Raw genomic sequence first — 21,965 nt, 5'->3', positions numbered from 1 at the left:
CCTCTGAAAAATCATGGCTTATCCTTCAATCCTCCGATCGAAGATCCTCAGTTCCTTTGGAGATCGGCGGGTTCCGAGCCTTTTCACTGAAATGGCTGACATGATTTTCGCATTTTAGGTCCGTAACACAAATAACCACGAGGTGGCAGCATAACACCAGAGAACTAACTATCGGACTGCACGATACCTGTAATTTCAGTTTAAATTGTAATCTACCTTGGATTGGGGAAGGGATAAATTCTGCATTCCATTTGGTCTGGTTGTTTTAAGAAACTGCCTCATGAATCCCTAGGAGTTCCTGAATGCTATTTCCTGAGAATCCTGTCTCCCATTTCAAACAGAAAAATTGGGTTTATTTTACAACCAGGGTTTCCAATCTTATCTAGTGCTTTCATTTGACAGTGGGATGCTGGAGTCCAGAGACATGGCTTGTCTAAAGAAGGAGGACAGATTGCAGAGATGTGGTTCTAGAGTCCAGATGTGGGCTGCACATTTTCTAGCACCATCAGAGATTTACTCCAAAGGTGGTGGTAGAAACTTGGTAAGAATTTGAAGCAAAGTGCTTTCTTGCCATGTCATTTGCTACTTTGCCACCACTCTGTTGACACTAAGACAATCCAGAGCCTAATATATATGTTCATGTGTATATGCTCTGCTTTCATTTAAAGTAAGCTTTCTAGGTCCTCCCTGGTGGCACAACAGGTTAAAGCTCAGCCCTATAAGCCAGCCACAGCCCCTTCAGCACGAGTTCGATCCCCCACCAGGGAGGTGACCCACATAGCACAGCAGACCTCTCCTGACCCGCCCGCTGCTCCCCTCAGCAGTGCACTTCGTCCATCTGCCTGTTCTGCTCCCCACTCTGTCTCTGGTGAATCCTCTTACTGCCCCCACACCTCTGGCCTATACCCCAGTTCTGTAAGCATAAACAAATACATTTAAAAAAAATAAATAAATAAAATAAGATTTCTAAAGCTGAGGACTGTTTTATTTTTCTCCATACATCTTCCACATCATCTACCATGAATTTCTTCAGGTGGACTTTACTTACCTTCATCAGTCACTGGTAGCAGCTTTTTCGAATCTGAGCACAGGGTTGCCTTAAGTAAGACTTCATCCTTGTAGCTGGAAGAAGTCTAGTAGTAAGGAGCCTGCTTGGCGAGATGGCCATGTAGTGGATAATTTATAATGTGATAAGTACAGTGAGCTGTAGGAGCAAGGAAATGAGTCTGAAAACTGCTGGCTTAAGTACTCTTGTTCTGCTTCATTTTAAGTTTTCAGAAAATACTCATCCTGTTAACAGCAAAAGCTGGGAAGGTGAGTGTTGTGAGGTGAGACGGAGTAAATAACTTCCCTTCAAAACTGAGGAAAGGGGAGATTAGTAAGGTAGATAACATGATCTTAATTTCTATCTTATCTATGAATAAATTCTTCCAACTCTTCAATTTCTTTGCCCAATAATTTAGATTACTTTCTAGGAAGACAAAAGTTTCCAAGGCTGTCACTATGACTGTGACCGTGGCTGCAGATTTCCACATGTCCCTGGATCACTGCAACTCCATTAGAGTGGACGGTGGCTCCTTGGGGATGTATGAAAGGCCGAGCTTTGCTGGGTTGTGCATCCTATCTCAGGGCGAATCCTCTGAGCACCAACACTGGAAAGGCCTCTGACCTCCTGGCCTTGCAGAGCTACTTACAGATGGGGGGTGGAGGTTGGGGGTGGGGGGTGTACTCTCATCCTCTTCCCTCTTTCCAAAGTGCTTTATTTCTTGAATATTTTAAGGAATTAAAATTTTCCTATTAAAATTCAGCTTTTTATGAAGCTGAGATCATCTGACTTTCAAGATGGTGGTTTGTGGTCCATCCTATCCTCTGAGTTCTTGATCTGCTGATTTTCTGTTACGGTTGCTGTTTATTTCCTCCTGTGTTTTTCAGTCTAGTGGAGGGAAGTAAAAGACTCAGATCTTTGAGAAAGGGGTCAGATGAATGAAACCAGTGAAGATTGCCCTTCGACCTTGGTCTATTCTTGTAAGGTGCTGGATGGTGTCTGGATAATTTTTTTAAAAGATTTATTTATTTATGCATACAGAACTACCAGAGGTGCAGGGGTGGTGAGAGGGTCACCAGAGACAGAGAAGGGAGCAGAATAGGCAGATCAATGAAGTACACTGCTGAGGGGAGCAGCGGACGGGTCAGGAGAGGTCTGCTGTGCCATGTGGGTCACCTCGGGGGCGGGATTGAACTCATGTGGAAGTGGCTTTAGCTTCTCAGTGCAGTGCTTTAACCCGCTGTGCCACCAGGGAGGGCCCTCCTTAAGCACTTCTAGAGTATAGTCAAGAAGTACCCACCACACTCGGCAGTGACACCAACCTATTCACTCCCTCAGATTACCATTATGTTTCTTTGTGCCAGACATAATGTTTCAAAAATCTCATTGCCATAAAGTGGTTCTTGTTGCTTAAGTTTTGTATTGATTCAACCAGTACAATAATAATAGCTGCCATTTACTGAGAGCCTTCATCATCCCATCTTGTGTTTATAACAAGCTGGTAGGAAAGGTGGTTTATCTACATTTAAAATAAGGAAATGGGCATAGGAAAAAAAAAAAAAAAACATGTCCAAGCTCACCAGCTGGTGAATGGAGGAATGAGGATTTGATCTGGGATACTTTTGTGTCCACAGCATTTCTTTTCCCTTCATCTGCAACTCAATTCACTCAACACATATTGGTGGGGGATCTGTGTGCACAATGAAAGTGCAAGACATAGAGAAATTCACAAGGTGGAAAGGCCAATAGATCCTGAAGGTCTGATTGAAGAGACAGAATACCTGGCAAGCGAAGATGAGTGGAAACAGGACTAGTGAAAACAGTAGAGCCAGAAGCCACCCAAAGTGCCTTGTTCAAGATCCAGGGAATCCTGTGTTAGTTACTTCTCCACCCTTAAATTCAGTTTTTATTTTAAAAAGGACATAGTCAACAATTTGCCCCTACATTACATAGTTGAAATGGAATTTTCCTTACTTTGAGTAACCCCAGAGGTTTTTTCTGTATGATCATGATGAAAAACAACATCCTTTAGAAAACTGAGTGAGCAGCCAAGTGAGCCTGGGGGACATGCTGGCTGCACTCTTTAAAAGAGATGGTGATGGGCTCTCCCTGGTGGTGCAATGGGTTAAAGCACTATACTATGAAGCTCTCCTAAGCCACTGCAGCACTAGTTCGATCCCCGGCTAGGGAGCTGACCCACACGGGGAGGCAGATCTCTCCTGGTCTGCCCGCTGCTCCCCTCAGCAGTGTATTTCAGTCAGTATGCCTGTTCTGCTCCCCACTCTGTCTCTGGTGAATCCTCTCACCCTCCACACCTCTAGCCTATACCCCAGTTCTGTAAGCATAAATAAATAAATCTTTAAAAAAAAAAAAGAGAGAGAGAGAGAGAGGTGGTGAACTCCTATGTTTATTGCAGCACTATTTATAATAGCTGACAACCTAAGTGCCCAAGTAGAGATGAGCAGATTAGGAATTTGTGGTGTATATACACAATGGAATACTACTCAGCTATTTAAGAAAATGAACTGTTGCTATTTGCAATATGGATGGAACTGGAGAGGATTATGCTAAGTGAAATAAGTCAGAAGGAAAAAGACAAATATTGGATGACTCTACTCATCTGTAGAGCATGGAGAAACAAAACTAGGAACAGGCAAAATCTGTGAATCTGTGGAAGTGGGGCTTCTGGAGAGGGAGAGTGGGACTGGGGAGCGATGTGGGGAGCACATCCAATAGACAGGTGAGGATAATGGGTGCTTTTGGGGAAGGTATGGTGACATACATATAAAGAGGTGTGAACCTGGATCTCTAAATCATCTATAAGGTTGTAAACCAATGCTACTCAATTAAAAAATAAAAGAGATGACAAAGCCCATAATACCTAGGAAATCTTCCCAAGTAGACAGCCCAGAGTTGCTATGGATATGCTCTGCGTATACTGTCCTCTATACATTTTCTACCTCAAATAGTTTTATGTATTTTGTTAATTTCCCCCAGGTTTGCCATTTGCTGTTTCAAGTGAGGGACTCTGAGAAAACTGAGCAAATTGGGGAGTGTTGACCATAAACCTGGGAGAAGGAATGGGAGGCCATTTGCTGATCTCAAGAAATTCTAGTCCTTGCTATCATACGATGAAACTTCTCTCACCTCTAAAATGAGGGAGTGGGACCCTCTTTTGCTAGCTCACACATGCTCAAACATGAGCACTCTACATCACACAAGTTCAGAGAAGGATGATAAATAACTATCTGATCACAAGACACCACTGACACGCATTTTTAGAGGCACAATTTCTAGAAGTGATCTCAGGTACCCTACTCCACCTTTTCTGCTGAGGAAACCCCGGCAGTGGCGACAGTGAGTTCGAGTTGGCCTCTTCTCACATCAAATGCTGCCGCGTTCCAGTCCTTGGTGAGTGTCACAGTCTGTTCAAAACAAGCAGAGAAGCAATTCTGGCAACAGAATAGAGAAACAAATGTCAGGGTGACTAACCACAGTCTCAGAGAAGTAGAAGATGGCTTTTGAGAAATAAAGCAGGATTATCATTTGGGAATGTTATATGCCTACTAGTTCATGCCCTATTTCACAGCGAGATTACCACCATTCTCCTCAGTCACAGGCTCATCCGTTATTTAATCAATAGTGGCTAACGAAATTTTACTAGCAATTGATATTAGAGGTCAAAAACACTATTCCCTTATCACTCTATCAATCCCAGTTCTGGTGGAACATTCTTCTATGCAAGCATAACAGAATAGCACCATGAGTGTTTTTTCAAGGTATTTCCCTCAATATTTTATGGTCTTATCACTCTGACATGGGGTTTCAAGGAGTTAAGCTAAGGTCCCATTTTGACACATTTATCCCTGTTTCCAAAATTCTGAGCATTCCACTGAATCTTTCCCAACTATGGATTCTACTTCTTCAAAATATAACATCAGGATCTCAAGTATAAAGCCTGTAGGGTAGGGTGCCAGATTAGATATAGAGCAATATTAGAAAGCCCCAAGCATAAATAAGGGACAGAATATAAATTTATCCCAAGCATTGTACAGGTCCTACTTCTAAGAATGCTAAGAAATCATTTGTCATTTGTCTGAAATGTAACTGTATCCTATATTTTTAGTTACTAAATCTGTCAACTCTACTTGGAGGGCAACCCATGAATGTGGGGTAAAAGGGAGCTGAGAGGCTGTGGACACAGTAGCACACCCCAGAGTGGGCATTTAAGTACAGGGTTTAAACAGACATTGCAAGTGAACAAAATGTGTCTGCAGCTTGATTCGGCCTGTGGACTATCTCTTTCCAACCTGGGTTTTTTGGAGAGTTCTGGAACTCTATTATAAAGTGTTCCCTACATTGCGTCTGAATTTACTCCCTGTAACTTTTAATTTAAGCTAGATCTGCATTCCATACAGTTATCCTGCAGATAGCTCTTCAGAGACATAAGGGGCCCTCGAGTTAGTCTCCAGGCTGTCCTCAAAGCAGAACCATTCCCATTTCTTCCATTGTTCCTCTTTTGATAAGGTTGGCGCATAGAATCTTCCATTCTGGTGCCTCTCCTCCGTGTTGACTATAGAGTGTCTCTTCCCACCTGTCTCAACTGGAGTCTGAGCAGTGCAGACCACACCTGGGTGTTAAGTCCATTCAAGTGTTTAACCTTCCTTTCTCTGCTGTGTTGTTGGCTGAGCTCAGCCCTCCAAGTGCTTCCAGCATTCGTGGAAGGACTCAGCAACATCTCCTCAGAACTGGCACTTTAGTTCAAAGGTTAGAGCATGTCCTTCCCCTCCGGGGCCTGAGGAAGAAATGGACTCAAAGCCTGCCACTTCCATGTTAATCTCAGTCACAAGCTACTACGCGTAACCTCAACTTCTTTATTTGCAAGGCAAAAGCTAGCACTTTGTGGGGATTAAATGAGCTCATGTACAAAAAGCACTACAGGTGCATTTGGGCTTCGTTCCTGGCTATAATCAGAGTCTATGAGTGTGAAGCTGACTCAGAAATGCTAAACCAGAGCGCCGAGAGCAAGTCGGGGTTGGCTGCTGTGAGCCGCCCATCACCACATTCTTGTCAGCTGATCAACAAGAACTTTTTACAAATGTATGTTTCTGTTTAAAGCCATCTTATTTAATATATATTGTTGACTCATTAACATCAAACTCATGGCCAACTGTGTCTGTAAGATCCATCAGTCCCTGGCACTTATGAACACCAGACAGCATCTCAGCACTGCTTTGGGGATCATTTTATATAGTGAAATCAGCAGCCCAAAGCAAAGCAATGCAAAGACATAGCACCAAGCGGCCTACAGAGAGGGCGCATGTTTCCTCATGAGCGCTCACAGGGGAAGGCTGAGCTCCATCTGACGTGGCGGGGAACAGGCGTATAGGAGAAGTCACATTTCACTGCCTTCACATGTGCAAGAATGACCTAGAAAGCACAGGAAGCAGTGATTTGAGGATTACAAATAAATTTTAGTGAATCACAGATTTGCAAATGCAGAATCTGCAAATGATGAAGATCAATTGTATTTTACCCCATGTGGTTAGCATGTGAGAGCCATTTCTCAGCATTTGTGCTGCTGTCACCAAGATGTTTGGTTTTATTTTTACTTGTTTAATTTTTTTATACCTCTTTCTATCCCCCAGTTGTTTTCAGAAGAGCATTTCTGCATTTTTGGCAGAAGCTTCATAGTTTGGAAGAAACACAGCAGAATCATCCAACCCATCCCACTGCCTTGAAAAGAGCCACATTTTTATAGAAGCTTGGCCTTCCCTTCTTTCTCAAATATGCCTAATGCTGGCTCTCGATCCCACTCAATTCCAAGATCCGCGGGGCAGACCCTAGAGTTCACTCCAACCCTTCTTGCTTTCTGACCTTCATTTGGCTTGGTCTCTCTTATTTGAGGTCTCTCAAGGGACTTAGGGAAGTGAATCCCCAAGCTCTCCTTCCAGTCCTTAGGCCAACAGACATAGTACCCCCAGGAAGGGAGGATTCCTTATGGCCATGATTTCAAGGCGAGCAGACTTCTGGCCACAGACACTTCCTGCCTCTACCTCTGCACAGGAGCCTCAAGCCTCACCACCAGGGCATTTCAGAAGTAGAAGAGCTGGGGCTTCCCCAAATACAGTAACACTGGGGCATAGAATGGTTCTCTAAGCCCATTTTCAGTGGGGGAGCATGTCCAAGGTGCCTGGTCCCAAAACATGTGCTCTTTCCACTGCACTGTGCAACCTCAGCTTCTCTGCCTTCAGAAAGCAGAACCATAGTGCCTTGCCAGGCATAGCACGAGCTATCTCTTTAAATGACTCACAATCCACATGCCACTCAGTCTCTTATTTAAAGTGCACAAGTCAATGGTTCTTGGTTTATTCACAGATATGTGCAACCATCACCAGCTGATTATCAAATATTTTTATCACTTCAAAAAGAAACCCTGCACCTCTTAGGATCGCTTAGCCCAGTCAATGACCCCAGTAGTAGGTACTCAATAGGGTAGCTATTCTAAAATCTCCAAAATATCGAATCCCTACCAATAGCAGCATAGGAGGAGATAGCAGTGGTGAAAGGCTGGGAACCACATAGGCTGGTGGTCATTCCAGCCACTGCCTGCTTGAATAATCGATGCATTAGGTGTCTTTGAGTGGCCGTATGAGATCTCCTGGCAGGCAGCTGGGGGATGATGGTGGGGAGGGGGGGCACAGCAGGAGAGCCAGAGAGTTCTGGATGGGGGCAAATGGCCAGTTACATAGGAAGGGGATGCGAATCTCTCTCAGATATCTCTGCCAGGTTCATGCTGCCCCTTTGGGCTTGTCTCGGCCTCATTTCCTTTCACTTCAGTCCAGTTTTCTAGCACCCATGTAGCCCTTTGCGAGTCAGCATTTACAGGGACTTGGCATCAGGGCGAGTGGTTCTGGAATGAACTAACTCTAGGGGAAATCCTGCCAACAGTTTGCCCTCTGGGAGCAGAGTGGGCCGAGATTTTCTCCCATTTTTCACACCCCACCTCACTGAGCAGGCCACAGCAGCCTGTCCACTGGACCCTGGGCCTGACAATGGTGGGCCTGGCTGTAGTGCTGACTGCCACAAATTCCTAGTACATGCTGAGTGGTTTGCCCCAGCTCAGTAAACGCAGTGACCCTGACTAGGTTAGTGCTCTAGGACGCAGCACACAGGGCAAAAGGGGAGAGCCTTAGGGCGCACTCTGTGAGCAGGAGAAGCAGGCCTCCTGTTTGGTTATAACCTAGAAATGCTTGAGTGAAGGGTAATTACAGGAGAGGGTCACTGGTGCTGAAATGGACTCTCTAGGCCAAAAAATATGAATCTGAATGCTGAAGAGCATGAGGGGTTAGTGTGCAAAAGGGGGAGAAAATTATAGTTTATGCTCTGGGGAAACCAGCAAAAGGAAGTCTACTTTATGACTGATTAACTTTATTGATTTAGTTGTTTATTTTATTTTTTTAAAGATTTATTTATTTATGCACACAGAATTGGGGTACAAGCCAGAGGTGAAGGGAATGAGAGGACTAACCAGAGACAGAGTGGGGAGAAGAATAGGCAGATCTACTGAAATACACTGCTGAGGGGAACAGCGGGCAAAACAGGAGAGGCCTGCCGCACCATGTGGGTCAGCTCCCTAACGGGAAATTGAATTTGCACTGAAGCAGCTGCAGCTAGCTTCACAGTGTGGTGCTTTAACCTGTTGCGCCACCAGGTAGGCCCCGATTTAGTTGTTTATTTATATGGGGGTTTACTTTTATTAAGGTATACTTTACAAATAATAAAATTCGCCCTTTTAAAACTGGCTTGATGAGTTTACACAAGCATATATAGTTAAGTAGCCACTAACACAATCACAATAGAGGACATTTTCATCACTCAATCAAACACCCTTTGTCCCTTCACTTAATCCCTGCTCTGACAACCACTGACCCGCCTCCTGCTCTATAGCTGGCCTTTTCCAGAATGTCACATGGAGGGATCAGGCAGTAGGTAGCCTTTTGGCCTGGCTCCTTTCACTGAGCATAGAACTGTTGCGATACTTCTATGCTGGGCAAATATTTGTCACATTATTATTATTTTTTTTTTTATGGTCTGGTGGAGCACATTTTGTTTAACCATTTAGAGTTGCTGGAGACTGGCTTGTTTTCAGAAGCTCTGCTTTGTTTATAGTTGCTTCAAATCACCCACAGTGAGTATACAACTTAACTATGCTCTTTCCTTTTTCTCCATTCAGACAATGTAGCTTTGGGATATGCTTGGAACTACCCACCTATCCTCAGTTGGCAAAAGGAGAACTTGGTCCTCAGGTTCCTGGGGGCCTTGGGTGTGTCTGTCCGCAACATAGGCCCAGAAGTCAGGTCCCAGCAGGCAGTACAGGCCATTCCCCATCTGTACTGGCTGAGCCATGGCGAGGGTTCCCGGGGGACAAGGGTGGATGCAGGGGAGAACTTTATTTATTTATTTACTATAAAACTAATTTTAATATTCATAGCTAGGAGAACCAGAGCTTTCTCCCAGATTGTAGTATATAAATTCTCAGTGGGCTTAGGCGGCCAGTAAGGGCATTTCTTGCTTAACATGGTTTCTGGGAATACTTCATTCCAGTCCTTGATAGTCATTTTAGCAAATGGAATTGGTGCTTTATCTTCTTCAGCTTTTTCTGGTATTCCTCAGTCCTGATCTTTTGAGAGGTTTCAACGCCCAGCACAACCTTTCACATCTTTTCCTTTACTGTCCACCTGGATAGTATATTTATCCCCTGGCACTGGAAACTTTAGCCTCGTGAAGCAGGGAGATGCCCGGGAGGGCATGGGAAGCCCAGCTGGGAATGCAGCCACCTGTGAGCGCAGCTTAATGTAGAGCTCATGAAGTTTAGGCACCTGTAGATGGCCCTCCACTTGTATTCTTGTTCCCAGCCTGAAAACACCAGAAAGGGCCTATTCCCAGCCGTGACTAGGGAGAGCATCTGGGAGTTCCTTCCCTACTCCCCAAAACAAGTAACTACATCCATAGTTGTGGCTTCTAGTTGCTCTGAGGGATTAACTCCCTATCTGAAAGTACTTACTCTGCCCCCAGTGTGCAGCTTCTGTGTCGAGAGAATCTTACCTCATTATTCCATCTGGTCCCCTGAGTGACAGCAGCTGTCAGGCCAGGAGAAAACAGCCCGTGCTTGGCAGTCCTTCCCTGTGTCCCTAATCAACTCCCTCACCCACTCTCAGCAGCTGCTTCTTCCTTGTTCCCCTCAAGCCCCCTTCCCCCACCCCCAACTCCCCACAAAGCTGGTCTGTACAGATACCTCCTCTCCGACTTGGTGAAAAGGGCTGAAGAGCCAGCATTTGCTCAGCTTCCTCCCAACTCCCAAGCACATTTCTTTCTCTCTCTAAATGAATAGGGTTGTTTTGGGTCTTCCGCCTACTTGACTCTAATGGATTCAACTCCTCTCCGTATGTGTGACTCCCCAAATCTGCGTCTCCGGAGACATACCCCTGAGCCTCACCCAGCCATCACCCCATCCTCACAATGCTGCCTTCTCCCATACCCATGTGGAGACAAACCCTGCCCAGACTGCTCTCCAGGGATCTCTCCGAGCCTTCCTTCTGCTCCACCTCCCTGCCTTCCCTCTGCACACCTCCCCCATGCGCCCACCAACCCCAATCTTCCCTCACCCCTCATCGATCCATCTCCATTAGCCTCAATGCTCTTTCAGCGCATTCTTTCTAAAATATGGCATGACTGTGTCATTTCCTTGATTTAAACACTTCTAATTAATCTAATCTTGCAGGTTCTTAGTGTTCGCAACAAAAGCCAAACTTCCTGGACTGTGACATATGTCCCTGGTGATGCATACACGGTGCCAGGACCACAGGGACATTGTGCAATGTGTGCACTGAGCCACAGCACCTAGGGGAGGTGCTCCGGTCCAGCTGAAGAGAGGGGCTGAGGCCTGCAGAGGGGCGTCTCTAGCTGGCAGGAAGATCTCATCTCCTTCCACTCCCCCCAGCTCCCTCACCCCCTCCTACAATCTGTTGCACTCAGAGTGTCTTCAAATTCTTCAAAGGTGTCTTGCTGTTTCCTGCCAGTAACAACTTCCTATTTTTTGCCTGTGAGTCTTCTCATCCTTGGAGGGGGGCAGGTCTTTGCTGATACCTCCCCTTCTGATATGACTACAGTCTCTCTTCCATGGTAACAGTCCACTCTCAGCTCCATCACAGCCCTTAGTATCTCAAATCATGGCCATCGATCCAGAGTCTCTCCCTCTAGACCATGAGCTCTTGGAGGTCAAGAATTGTGTCAAGTCTGTATATTGCCAAGGTAGGCATTTTTACATGGACATTTACGGTGTACCAACTATTTGTAAAGGCTTTTGTGCCACTGCCAGTCCTGGTGAGCTAGGAATTAAAAGAAAGATTTCCGGGCCCTCCCTGGTGGCGCAGCGGGTTACAGCACTAAGAAGCTAAAGCCACTTCAGCATGGTTCGATCCCTGTCTCAGAGGTGACCCACACGGTGTGGCAGACTTCTTCGGATCCGCCTGCTGTTCCCCTCAGCAGTTTACTCCGTCAGTCAGCCTGTTCTGTCTCTGGTGGATCCTCTCACCACCCCTGCCCCTCTGGCCTGTACCCCAGTTCTGTCTGCATAAATAAATAAATCTTAAAAAAAAAAAAAATAAAGACTTCCCTCGAGAAGCTAAGTTAAGCATAACTTACCATGAATCACAGCAAAGCTCCTCAAAGGCATTCCAGGAAGACAGAGTGGCTCCCTATCCTTGAAGATGTACTTAAATCTTCACATAAAGATACTTATGTGAAGAAATGTTAATAAGCAAGAGGGCCTCAGCCAGCCAAAGAATGCAAGAAAAGTGGAGTCCCAGGGACAAATTCTGGATGAGTGGGAGTATTCCAAACACTGGCCCCAAAAGAGGAAGCCCTGGCGGTACCTTCAGGTTTCCCCATCCCAAGGGAGGCACACCAGGTGTCTGGATGCAGCAGCCTGAGGCGCTCTAAGCCTTCATTCTGCACTCCTGTTTTCAGACAAACTTCTGGTTGTAATATTTGGCTTCTAAGCACTGTGACTGCTGCCGGTCACAGGTCGCAAGACCTCTGCTTCCTCTGGTATTCCTCACGGTGAATTATCCACTCCCATGGGCCTGTCTTCATTGCTCTGACAGAAGCTGGTTTCTGGACTCCCCAGCCTGAAGGATCGATCTTAGAGCAGGGTGGCTTTTCTGAAGGATAGTCTGTGAACAATCTCTGGGACATAGCATCTTAGGAAGTGATGTTCAAAGAAGCCGTGTAGCAATGAACAGGAACTTTCTTGATTTAGCCAGTCTAATTCGATGGTTAATCATGCAGGCTCTGGGCTAGATGACATAGGTTAAGATCCTGGCAATATACTTCCTCTTTCTGCACTTCAACTTCCTCTTCCTTTTTGTGACACTTTAAGTCCATGCAATCCTTGTAGCAATCATCAACCAGAAGCACTAAGCTATAGGTGAGGAAACTAACACTCAGAGAGATGAGTCAAGGATCATGATCACAAAGCCAGAAGTGACTGAGCCCAGATTCAAACCTGGCTAGTCCTTTCTCCTTCTCCTCCACACACCACCTAGATATAGGAGATACCACAGGCTTTACTCTCCAGTTTTGGACCAGAGACCATGGGCCTCCACCTATGCTGGTTCCAGCTGCACTTGAACTTCATCATTGACCAAGCACTGCTGTTGACAATGCCCTCTCACATAAGGGATCCCCTCTCCAGGGCGCTTCAGTGGAATGGAGACCTCAGATGTGTCAGTCAGCTCAGGGCAGCTGGCTCCTATGCGGGATATTTCTGACATATTTCTGGTAGACAGAAGGTTTTTTTCTTTCTCTGTACAAATACTGCCCTAGAAGCTCCTGTTTCTAAACAAAACAAACAAAAAAAAAAGCTTGATATTTTAATAAATGTAAATATGCTAGAAAAAAATCATCAGAGGCGTTGATAGAGTGAGGTGCAAAGTCCTAGGAGTACTATTAGCAAATTGGTATTTCCATCTCCCCTGGGAATGTTCATGGCACTTTAGAAGCAGTGTCATTATGATTAAGACATTGTAACTGTAGAGAGTGAGAAGTGTGAACTTCAGCACAGAGCAAATACAGATACCCAGCAATTGCATATGGAAGTTTCTGCTGGCTCTTCCTTTGCAACTACCATTCTAATCTCATCACAAGAAACATCAAGAGGTTTCCTAGGATCACAGACTATCTCTGTTGCTGGGAACCTGATGTCGTCTAGTACACCTCCCTAACTTGCAAATGAAAAGCCATGGGCTAGAGAGGATACAAGCTTGCCCAAGGTCATAGAGTTGAAGGGGGGGAAGGGCGAGGGGGAGGGCAAAGCTTCCAGACCTGTTCCCTCCCTTACACCACGCAGCCTCGATGTGCCCACCTCCAAGCCTCAGTTTTCCCTTCTGTAAAATGGTGTCTGTATCATCTTGAGCTGCTACATAAAGGTAACCACAGACTAGTCAACTTAACGAGCAATCGTTTATTTACCAAAGTTCTGGAGACTGGAAGATCTGAGATCAATGAGCTGGTAGATCTGGTTGCTGCTGAGAGCCTGCTTTGTGATTTGCAATTGTATCCTCAGATAGAGAGGAAATCTCAAATCCAGACCTGAAGACTCTACCCTTATAACTAAATCACCCCGCAAAGGCCTTACCTCCAAATGCCCTAATTTAGGGGATTGAATTTACCTCAACATATCCATTGAAGGAGGAAGGGATACAAACATTCAACCCATAGCAAATGGGAATTTAACATAATTTCCTAGATTTTAGGCCTGTGAGGATTAAATGTTTGCATGAGTGACTTTGTAAACCGCAAGTATTATAAAATGTGGTGAGCAGCAGATTTAGTGAAAAGAGTGTATGTTTTTAGAGACAAGTCTGGTAGTAATCCTTGCTTCCTACCTGCTGATCTTAGCTCTGATTTACACAAAATAGGAGCAGATCAGCCTGTGGGGGTGTCACAGAAAGGGGGTGACTCGTTTCATTTGTGGGAAAGTGAGGGGCAGGGACTGTTAATCCTCATTTAGCCAGTTCTTTTTTTTTTTTTTTTTAAAGATTTATTTATTTATGCACACAAGATCTGGGGTACAGGTCAGAGGTATGGTGTGGGGGGGCAGTGAGAGGATTCACCAGAGATAGAGTGGGGAGCAGAACAGGCAGACTGACTAAAATACATTGCTGAGGGGAGCAGCAGGAAAGACAGGAGAGGTCTGCTGCACCAAGTGGTTAGCTCCCTGGCCAGTGATCGAACTTGTGCTGCAGTGGCTACTGATAGCTGCCATTGCTTCACACTGCTGTGCTTTAACCCCAGATAGGCCATTGGCCAGTTGTTCTCTGTAAGGGAGTATAGTCAAGTAACCAACACTTAATTACATGCCACATTTTAGACCGAGGTGCCCTGTTTCTTGTTCTTATTCTTTTTCCTTTTTAAGGTAGAACACATAAGAAAACTTTGGGTAAAGCAGAATGGTGTTCAGGATCCTTCTCCCTCTTTAAGCGTGACACCCAGCTCCCCCTCACCACCATCAACAGCAGACAACCATATTCTTGTGTTTTCATTCTGTTCTATTTGCTTACTGAATAAATAAATACTTATTGACTGCTTGATCTGGGTTGGTGGAGGACAGGCAATGATAACAAGTCACAAATTCCTGCCCTCAGAAATCTGACATTGAAATGGTACATCATTCTCACCGGTTCACACATATACTTATGCCTTCAGAACCACCGTCAACCTCTGCTTCAATGTATCAGTCACTGTTCATCATGCATGCTTTTCTGTACTTTAACTTTTCTCACTTAGTCCTACCTCTGATTGGTTGATAAAGGCTACATTTAAACTTGGCCCAGAGGCTATTTTGTTTGGTTTAACTGGCCACAGACATCAATTTGGACCAGAAGTAAGGTGAAGCCCACCAAAGATGCCTGATAAATTACAGGCAGGAAAGAAGGGCCAGCTGACAAAGCTGTCTTTGGGGGGATAACTATTAATCGGGTCAGGTTCCTGCAGGAGGCTGAATGTTGCATTAGTCAGGCTTTCCATTTTGTCAGTGTCGGATTCCAACGCACACTGGCTCAAACAAGAGAGACGATATCTTGATCTCAAAGCTGGGAAGGACACAGACAACTGCCCAAGTAGGAGGAAGACCAAGCACCAGCTGTAGGTACAAGGTTACCTCCGACTCTCCATCTGTCTCTCTCACTGCATGTTTGGGTCAGTGGCGTCAGCCACCATCTGTTCCCCCAGCAAGCAGACCCTTTACATTTAGTGGGGAACACTGTACCACAAATTGGGGAAGGACTCCTGCTATCTATGACAGTGTCACATGCTCACACTTTTATCCAGGAAGATGGTGTCTATTACTAAGAGAAAGGAATGGAAAAGATCTCCCGCCAGGTAGCAGTAGTATCTAAAATCCTGTTTAATGGGCTTCTACAGTCACTCTTCATGACTGTGTCCCCACAGTCTAATATTTCTTGAGACAAATTGTTAAGGGGAAGGATGTCCTAAAGGAACTCTGCAGTTTTGTTGACTCCAACCCCTACTCCAGCTGTCTTAACTCTACCATCTGGACTCTACCCCCTTCTCCAGTGATTGGAAACTACAACTCCCAGCAGTTCCAGGGAGAGAACTGTGAGGACCCAAGGGCGGAGCTAGCAGGAATTCTGGGACATTTGGGGGATAAATAGGGTGCGGTTGCATCTCTTGCTCTCTCGTTCCAGAAACGGCTCTCCGGACCACGTGACTCGGTGTGTTCAGTCAGCCTAGCCAGTAAGGTATTCCAGTTACTTTGTGTACTGCTCTCTTTCCCTGGGTTGTTTCCTATTCCTTTTCCCGTTTCTAAATAAACCTGTTATTGACCCTTTTGTGTGTACCTGCAGTATAACTGAATTGTGAACACGCGGGTGAGGTCCCACAGACAGGCAACCCAGTCCACTCTGGGCTACCCTGTAACAAAATGACTTGTTTAAAATTTAAATTTTCATAAAAATTTCCAGAGCTGTCCTATTTTATCTTTTATTGACATAAATTTGCATGATAACATGTAAATTTTAGGCATGCATCACAGAATTCACATGAGTATATACTACATTCCAGAACTCTCTTAGAAAGTTTTATACAATTTGTTTATGTTTTGTGATGCTGACAACTTATTATTTCTTCAATTCATTCATTCACCCAACATTAACTGAAGACTTACCATACTGTACCACATATGATTCCAGATCTTGGAAAATGACACAGATTCCCCCAATATTCCAAAGATTTATTTATTTATGGATACAAGAACTGGGGTAAAGGTCAGAGGTACGAGGAGTGACAGGATTCACCAGAGACAGAGTGGGGAACAGAACAGGCAGATTGACTGAGGGGTGCAGCCCATGAGACAGGAGTGGTCTGCTGTGTCATGTGGGTCAGCTCCCTGGCTGGGGATCGAACTCATGCTGCTGTGTGGATAGCTTCATTGTGTTTCACATTAACCCCTTGTGCACCAGATCCCCCCTAATATTCTAAAACCTTTGATAGGTTATTTTTTGATAGGTGTGAAAGGTATTAACTTTCATTCATATAGACTTTTTTTTTTTTTTGCATTCCACTGTAGAGCTGAGGGAAAAGTGGCCTATACCTATTCACTAGTCAAAAGAAAGATTCAGTTTGTATTCTAGGGTATGGGAAAAGAAAATGGGTAAATGACCTGCTTAGATATTTCCACATATAGATTGGTGCATGACTGTATACAACAGGCCATGTGAACAGAGAGGAGTTGGCTCACCCTGCTGTGGAGGGCTTCAGAGGGGCTGGGCACACCGAAACCAGGTTTTAGGGGTAGGCTGGGTGGCTTGGAAGATTTGTTGGAACTCTTTGGTGGGGTGGACAACAAATAGAAAGCAAAGTAGCTAATTTAAGTAAAAAGAGTATCACAGGATTATAGTTGCATTCTGGAAATCCTGGAATCAGGATCTGGAGACCAAAGGCAACCAGACAGCAGAGTCCTCTCCACCTCTTGTCTTTACTTCTTTCTGTGTCTGTCTGACTGTCAAGCCACTCTCTCCCTCAGACCTTTTTTGTCTCTTTGTCAGTCTACATGTAGGAACATGGCATGGTAGAGGAGGAGATAGGATGAAGGGAATGCCAAAAGGGAGACAAGGATGGAAAGCCAGACAGTGGTCAATGAAGAGTCAGTCTAGGAGTCCCCACAGAGAATTGCCTCAGCCCTGGAACCTCCTGGAAGCCATGCAAGCCTTCCCAGGAAGCAGTGAGGTCCCCTGGCACATAGCATAGTCTGTCATGGCAAAGGAGGACCAGCCACTTCCAAAGGAGCTTGCAGGGAAACCCGCCTGGCCATGAGGGAGGACTCCCATCAGACGGGCCACCTGGTAGAAAAATGTTCCAGAGAGCTAAGGAAGGGTCGGTCGACCATATGCAGAGCAACAAACAGGAACAGACCTGCATCTCCTCCAGCACATCTACTCAGCGCAAGTCAGCAAGTCGTTCTTAAGTGAAGTGCAACAAAAGAAAAGAAGATGTATGTAGTTTGTTTGATGCCTTGCTTTCCCAGAGACCCAAGCCCCATGGGCTCTGGCGTGGAAGCTTAATGGGAAGAGTGTCTTTAGTGGCCTCTCAAAGCTGCTCTGGGGCCGGGGGAGTGAATTTGCACAGACCTGGTCCCAACTGCCAAGAAGCCGCAAACTGTGCACGCAGCAATACTTAGTGACCAGTCAGTGAATTTACCTTTCCTCTGAGTTCACTAAGCCAGTAGCCTGAAGGATGTGACAGGAGGCTATGAACTCTGAGGTCCTTTCCATGGGATGTCATCCTCAGTTTGTACACTTGTGGCTGGTATTCTGATGTGTCGCGCACACACACACACACACACGCTGTTTAGCCATTGCAGGATGATTTCCATAACTGGGCAGAGCAAAGCCGCATGTTGTTTGCCAAGCGAGGGATGTTTCCAACAGCTACTGTGTTATCTTTCCCTACCTTATTATCAGAGCAGGAAAAAATGCTCATCCACCTTCTAAATTATTCCACTCTTAGGAAAAAGTGGTCAACTAGATATTCACATTTTGTTTCTATACTTTGTAGATTTATATCTGCTTGGCAAAAGTCCTTCCCTCCAGTATTTGATTGGAGCAAGGACTAAGTAGCATTTTATGGATGAAGGTGAAATATATGGCCCCCTGTTTCAAGAAGCTCTGAAGATACCCCCACTTCCTTTGGAATGTGTTGGAGGGGGTACCATTTAATATCTTCTAAATATTTCATTTGTTTTCTCCCATACGTCCTAATGTTGTGAGATGAGATAATTTACCTGGAAGGAGAAGACTCTGGAGCTGAGGACTTTAGTTGTGTTCAGTAGTGTTTGAGGACGAAGGTCCCTGCTGAGACATCTCCTGGAGATATGTGGGTGCCGAGGACTCCAGAGGCCAGTCGGGTTCAAGAAAACTTCATCCAGCCTGGATGGGGGGTGCTTGGTTTTATCAAACACCACTTAATAGTATTAATACTTTAGAACAATTAATACTTTCTTCAAGCCTGACTTTGCTGGTATCTGGAACCCAGCACTCCTGAGGTCCATGTGAAGGGTCAAGCCAGATAAACTCAACATTTACAGGAAGTCATTTTGGAGCACCTGGAAGAAGTATCTGGGCTCACATTCAGCTAAAACTGATAACTTGTACTTACTGAACCCAAAGTCTGTAGGTGCATTTTATGGTTGATGCCACCCAACCCTTATACATCCTCCCTGGTAAATAGGGATTATCCCCACATAACAGAAGAGCAAGCTGATGTTCAGACAAATTAATAATTCATCTAAAGTCACACACTCCGTATGTGACAGCTCCAGAATTCAAATCCAAGCAGCATGTATTCAGAAACACTATCTTACCACTTTCCTTACAAATGTGGTTATAACAATAGTGCCAACTTGATTCAGGGCTACTCAGAGCATTGGCTGGGAGAAGGATTCTGCAGCAGCCAGTTCAGGAAGCAGTGAGCCATAGCGATTAAGGGGTGTTTGATAAAGGCCAAGAACCCCCATTAAGGCTGGATGACATTTTCTTGAACCCGAGGCCAGCCTCTGGCGTCCTCAGTACACACATGTCTCCAGGAGAAGGTGTCTAAGGGTGAAACTTCAGTCTCAAAAGTTCCTACAGTGTGGTGCCCTTTGCCCAGACCTTTACCCAGATGGATGCTGTTCTCATCTCTTGCAACCTGCAGCCAAGCTTCTCTCGGCTAGAGTGAAGACCCCTCTGTGCAGCACAAAAGAGACTGTCTTGGGGTGGCCCTGTCCGCTACTGGCGGTGGGTGGTGGGTAGTCCTTCGCACTGGAACGCGCCTGAGAACAGATGGAGTTCTCTGAGCTTCTGGGAGGTGGCAGCTTGGTGTACATTAACTGCTCATCGTGCAGGGGCGGACGGAAGGAGGCCTGCAGTGGCGAGTGGGCGAAGGGAACCACGGGGGAAGTTGGCGAGCAGAAAGGGACGAGGTAGGAGGAGGAAGCCAGGGTAGAGCTGTGGGCGGGGTGTGCTCAGAGGGTGAGGAGGTGAAACAGCTCGTTGCAGAGCCGGAATATTCCCCAAGGGAAGCATATTGGGCAACATTTGTCTAGGTGGTCTTATAAAAACAGCCCCACGTGAGCCTGCAAGCAGAGTGAGAGGCCTCGTAGCTCTCCTGATGCCACCTGCAGACAGAAACTGGGGCCCAGAGAGGGAAAGCGGCTCATCCCAGTGGCTCAGCAACGTGCGTTCACCTGGTCAGTGGTTAGAGGCAGTGTCATTACGAATAAATAAATGCAAGTATTCAGACTTTATTTTGCCTTTTTTTTTTAAGTTTGAAGAATATGATGATTCCAAAACTAATTTGGAAAGAAAAAGAAAAACATCTACTATCCTAATTATGAGCATCCTGTGCTTTCATACTTTCATATTCAGGCTTTAGATGTGTGTATTTTAATGTAGTTGCAATGATAAAGGAGAGAAAAAATTGCTTTCATTGAATCGCATGAGATTTTTTTGTGCTACAGTCTTCAGAGTTGTCATTAAAAAAAAAATGCCCCTAGATGAGCATAGACTTGAACTCATGAAATATGATTGGTCTGGATTTAGTTAAGACTTCCTTTAGGATAGCTACATGTCTGTGTGGTGTCCCTCCTGTTCAATCAGGACACACCACATTTTACAAAAGAATAATTTGTAGCCAAAATAAGAAACAGAACTGGGCAGAAAACTGCCAGGAACTCCTGGGTTTGCCTGGAACCGCAGAGATTACCAGTGTTTATGTTTTTATTTTTTTCATGGTCGAATTTCTATCTATCTATCTATCTACCTATCTATCTATCCATCCATCTATCATCTATCCATTTATTTTACATCATCCTTCATTTTGTGCATTTTTTCCATCTTGTTGTAATCCCCATATATTTCCGACCACCAATTCACCCGTGTACCATCACCACAATGCATGCACTCTTCCCACACAGTTTTGACGCTATTCCACTTTCCACCTCCCCGTCTCTGGTTTATAGTTGTTTGTTGTTTTTTATTTTATTACAATTGCTTTATTTTTTCCTGATCCTTTATGCTCCTGCTATGAGTAAAACCATCTTTTCTTTTCTTTTTTTTTTTTTCTTTCTGGCTTATTTCACTAAGCATGGTCTCCTCCAGCTCCATCCATGTTGCTGCCAAAGGCATGTGTTTATCTTTGATTGCTGAGTAATATTCCACTGTGTATATGTACCACATCTTTTTAATCCAGTCATCTATTTTTGGGCATTTGGGTTGATTCCACATCTTCCCTATTGTAAATAGAGCAGCAATAAACATGGGGGTGCAGGTGTCCTTTTGAACAGATGTTTTTGTGTCCTTTGGGCAGATGTTTATATTTTATATAAGATTGTTTCTCATGCATTGAAATCACTCCTGGATGATTTTTAAAAGTTTTATTCCTAGTCCCCTCTGTGCTCAGAGGTTCTGCTTTCATTTTATTCAGCACTTTTCAGGATCCTAATCTTCAGTTAGGATGGAGAATAGCTGAGGTAAAGGCTGAATCCATGAAAGCTCCTCACCATGTTGCTCAGAGAATGAGGGCAGACATTCAGGACCCTGTCTTCTCAGGGGAGAGTTTTGCCATAGTAGTGTCCTTGGTGTAATTTTCATTAACCGTGCTTAAAATTATTGGGTAGAACATAGAAAGCATTGCCAAGACAGACTTAGCACAGTGCGTTTCAGTAGTCATTACCAAGTGCTGTGGGTTTCTGTGTTGGAGTATTCTTGCATCTGTGTCTACCTTGGGGAACTGCAGAAGGAAAGGGAGAAAACTGAATGCAGCAAGCATTGTCTGAGCATCTACAGAGGCTGGGCCATGAGCAGGGAACAGCATCAGAGCCAACTAGATGAGCGAGGCAAAATCTGTGCGCTTCCCCACTAAGTTGTGTGTGGGTCTGTGCTGTAGGTCTGATTGGCACGGGAGCTGTGGGAGCACCTAAGAGTTTGGGGGTGCCTGGAAGAGGAGCAAGTATCTGAATGGTGTTTAAAGTTGTTCTAGATACCTGTTAATATGGAACAAACCATGCCAAAACTTACCAGCCCAAACAATAATCCACTGTACTCTCTCACATTTCTGCAGGTCACCTGGGCTCCTCCCTGGGATTCTCTCACTTGGGGGTTGGTCTTGGGGTTGTAGTTAGTGAACAGCAGAACCTGGACTCATCCACAGGACAAGGCATCCAAAAATGATTTCAACACTCACATGTCTGGTATCTTGTAGGGGAGAACTGGACCCAGTTTGGGTTGATAAGCAAATGACGGTGAGGATGAAGGAGGAAAAGTATAGATGACTCTTCCCAGCATTGTGAGGGAGGGGC

General features: G+C 45.1%; 1 protein-coding gene across 1 annotated transcript in view; it reads left to right on the top strand.

Annotated features, from left to right (window-relative positions):
- The first annotated feature begins 424 nt into the window (after positions 1-424).
- The window catches only part of CRYGS (crystallin, gamma S), a 39,597-nt gene continuing 18,056 nt past the window's right edge, over positions 425-21,965 (top strand). Inside the window, 5 exon segments of the mRNA XM_012730301.1 lie at positions 425-541; positions 1,464-1,522; positions 1,524-1,672; positions 1,910-1,969; positions 1,972-2,025. Coding sequence (XP_012585755.1) covers positions 425-541; positions 1,464-1,522; positions 1,524-1,672; positions 1,910-1,969; positions 1,972-2,025 — 439 coding nt within the window.

This window comes from Condylura cristata, unplaced genomic scaffold, assembly GCF_000260355.1.
Source record: "Condylura cristata isolate star-nosed mole 26May11 unplaced genomic scaffold, ConCri1.0 scaffold00003, whole genome shotgun sequence".
NCBI lineage: Eukaryota > Metazoa > Chordata > Mammalia > Eulipotyphla > Talpidae > Condylura > Condylura cristata.
The sequence above is the reverse complement of the archived record's forward strand: the minus strand, read 5'-3'. Positions and strand labels throughout refer to the sequence as shown.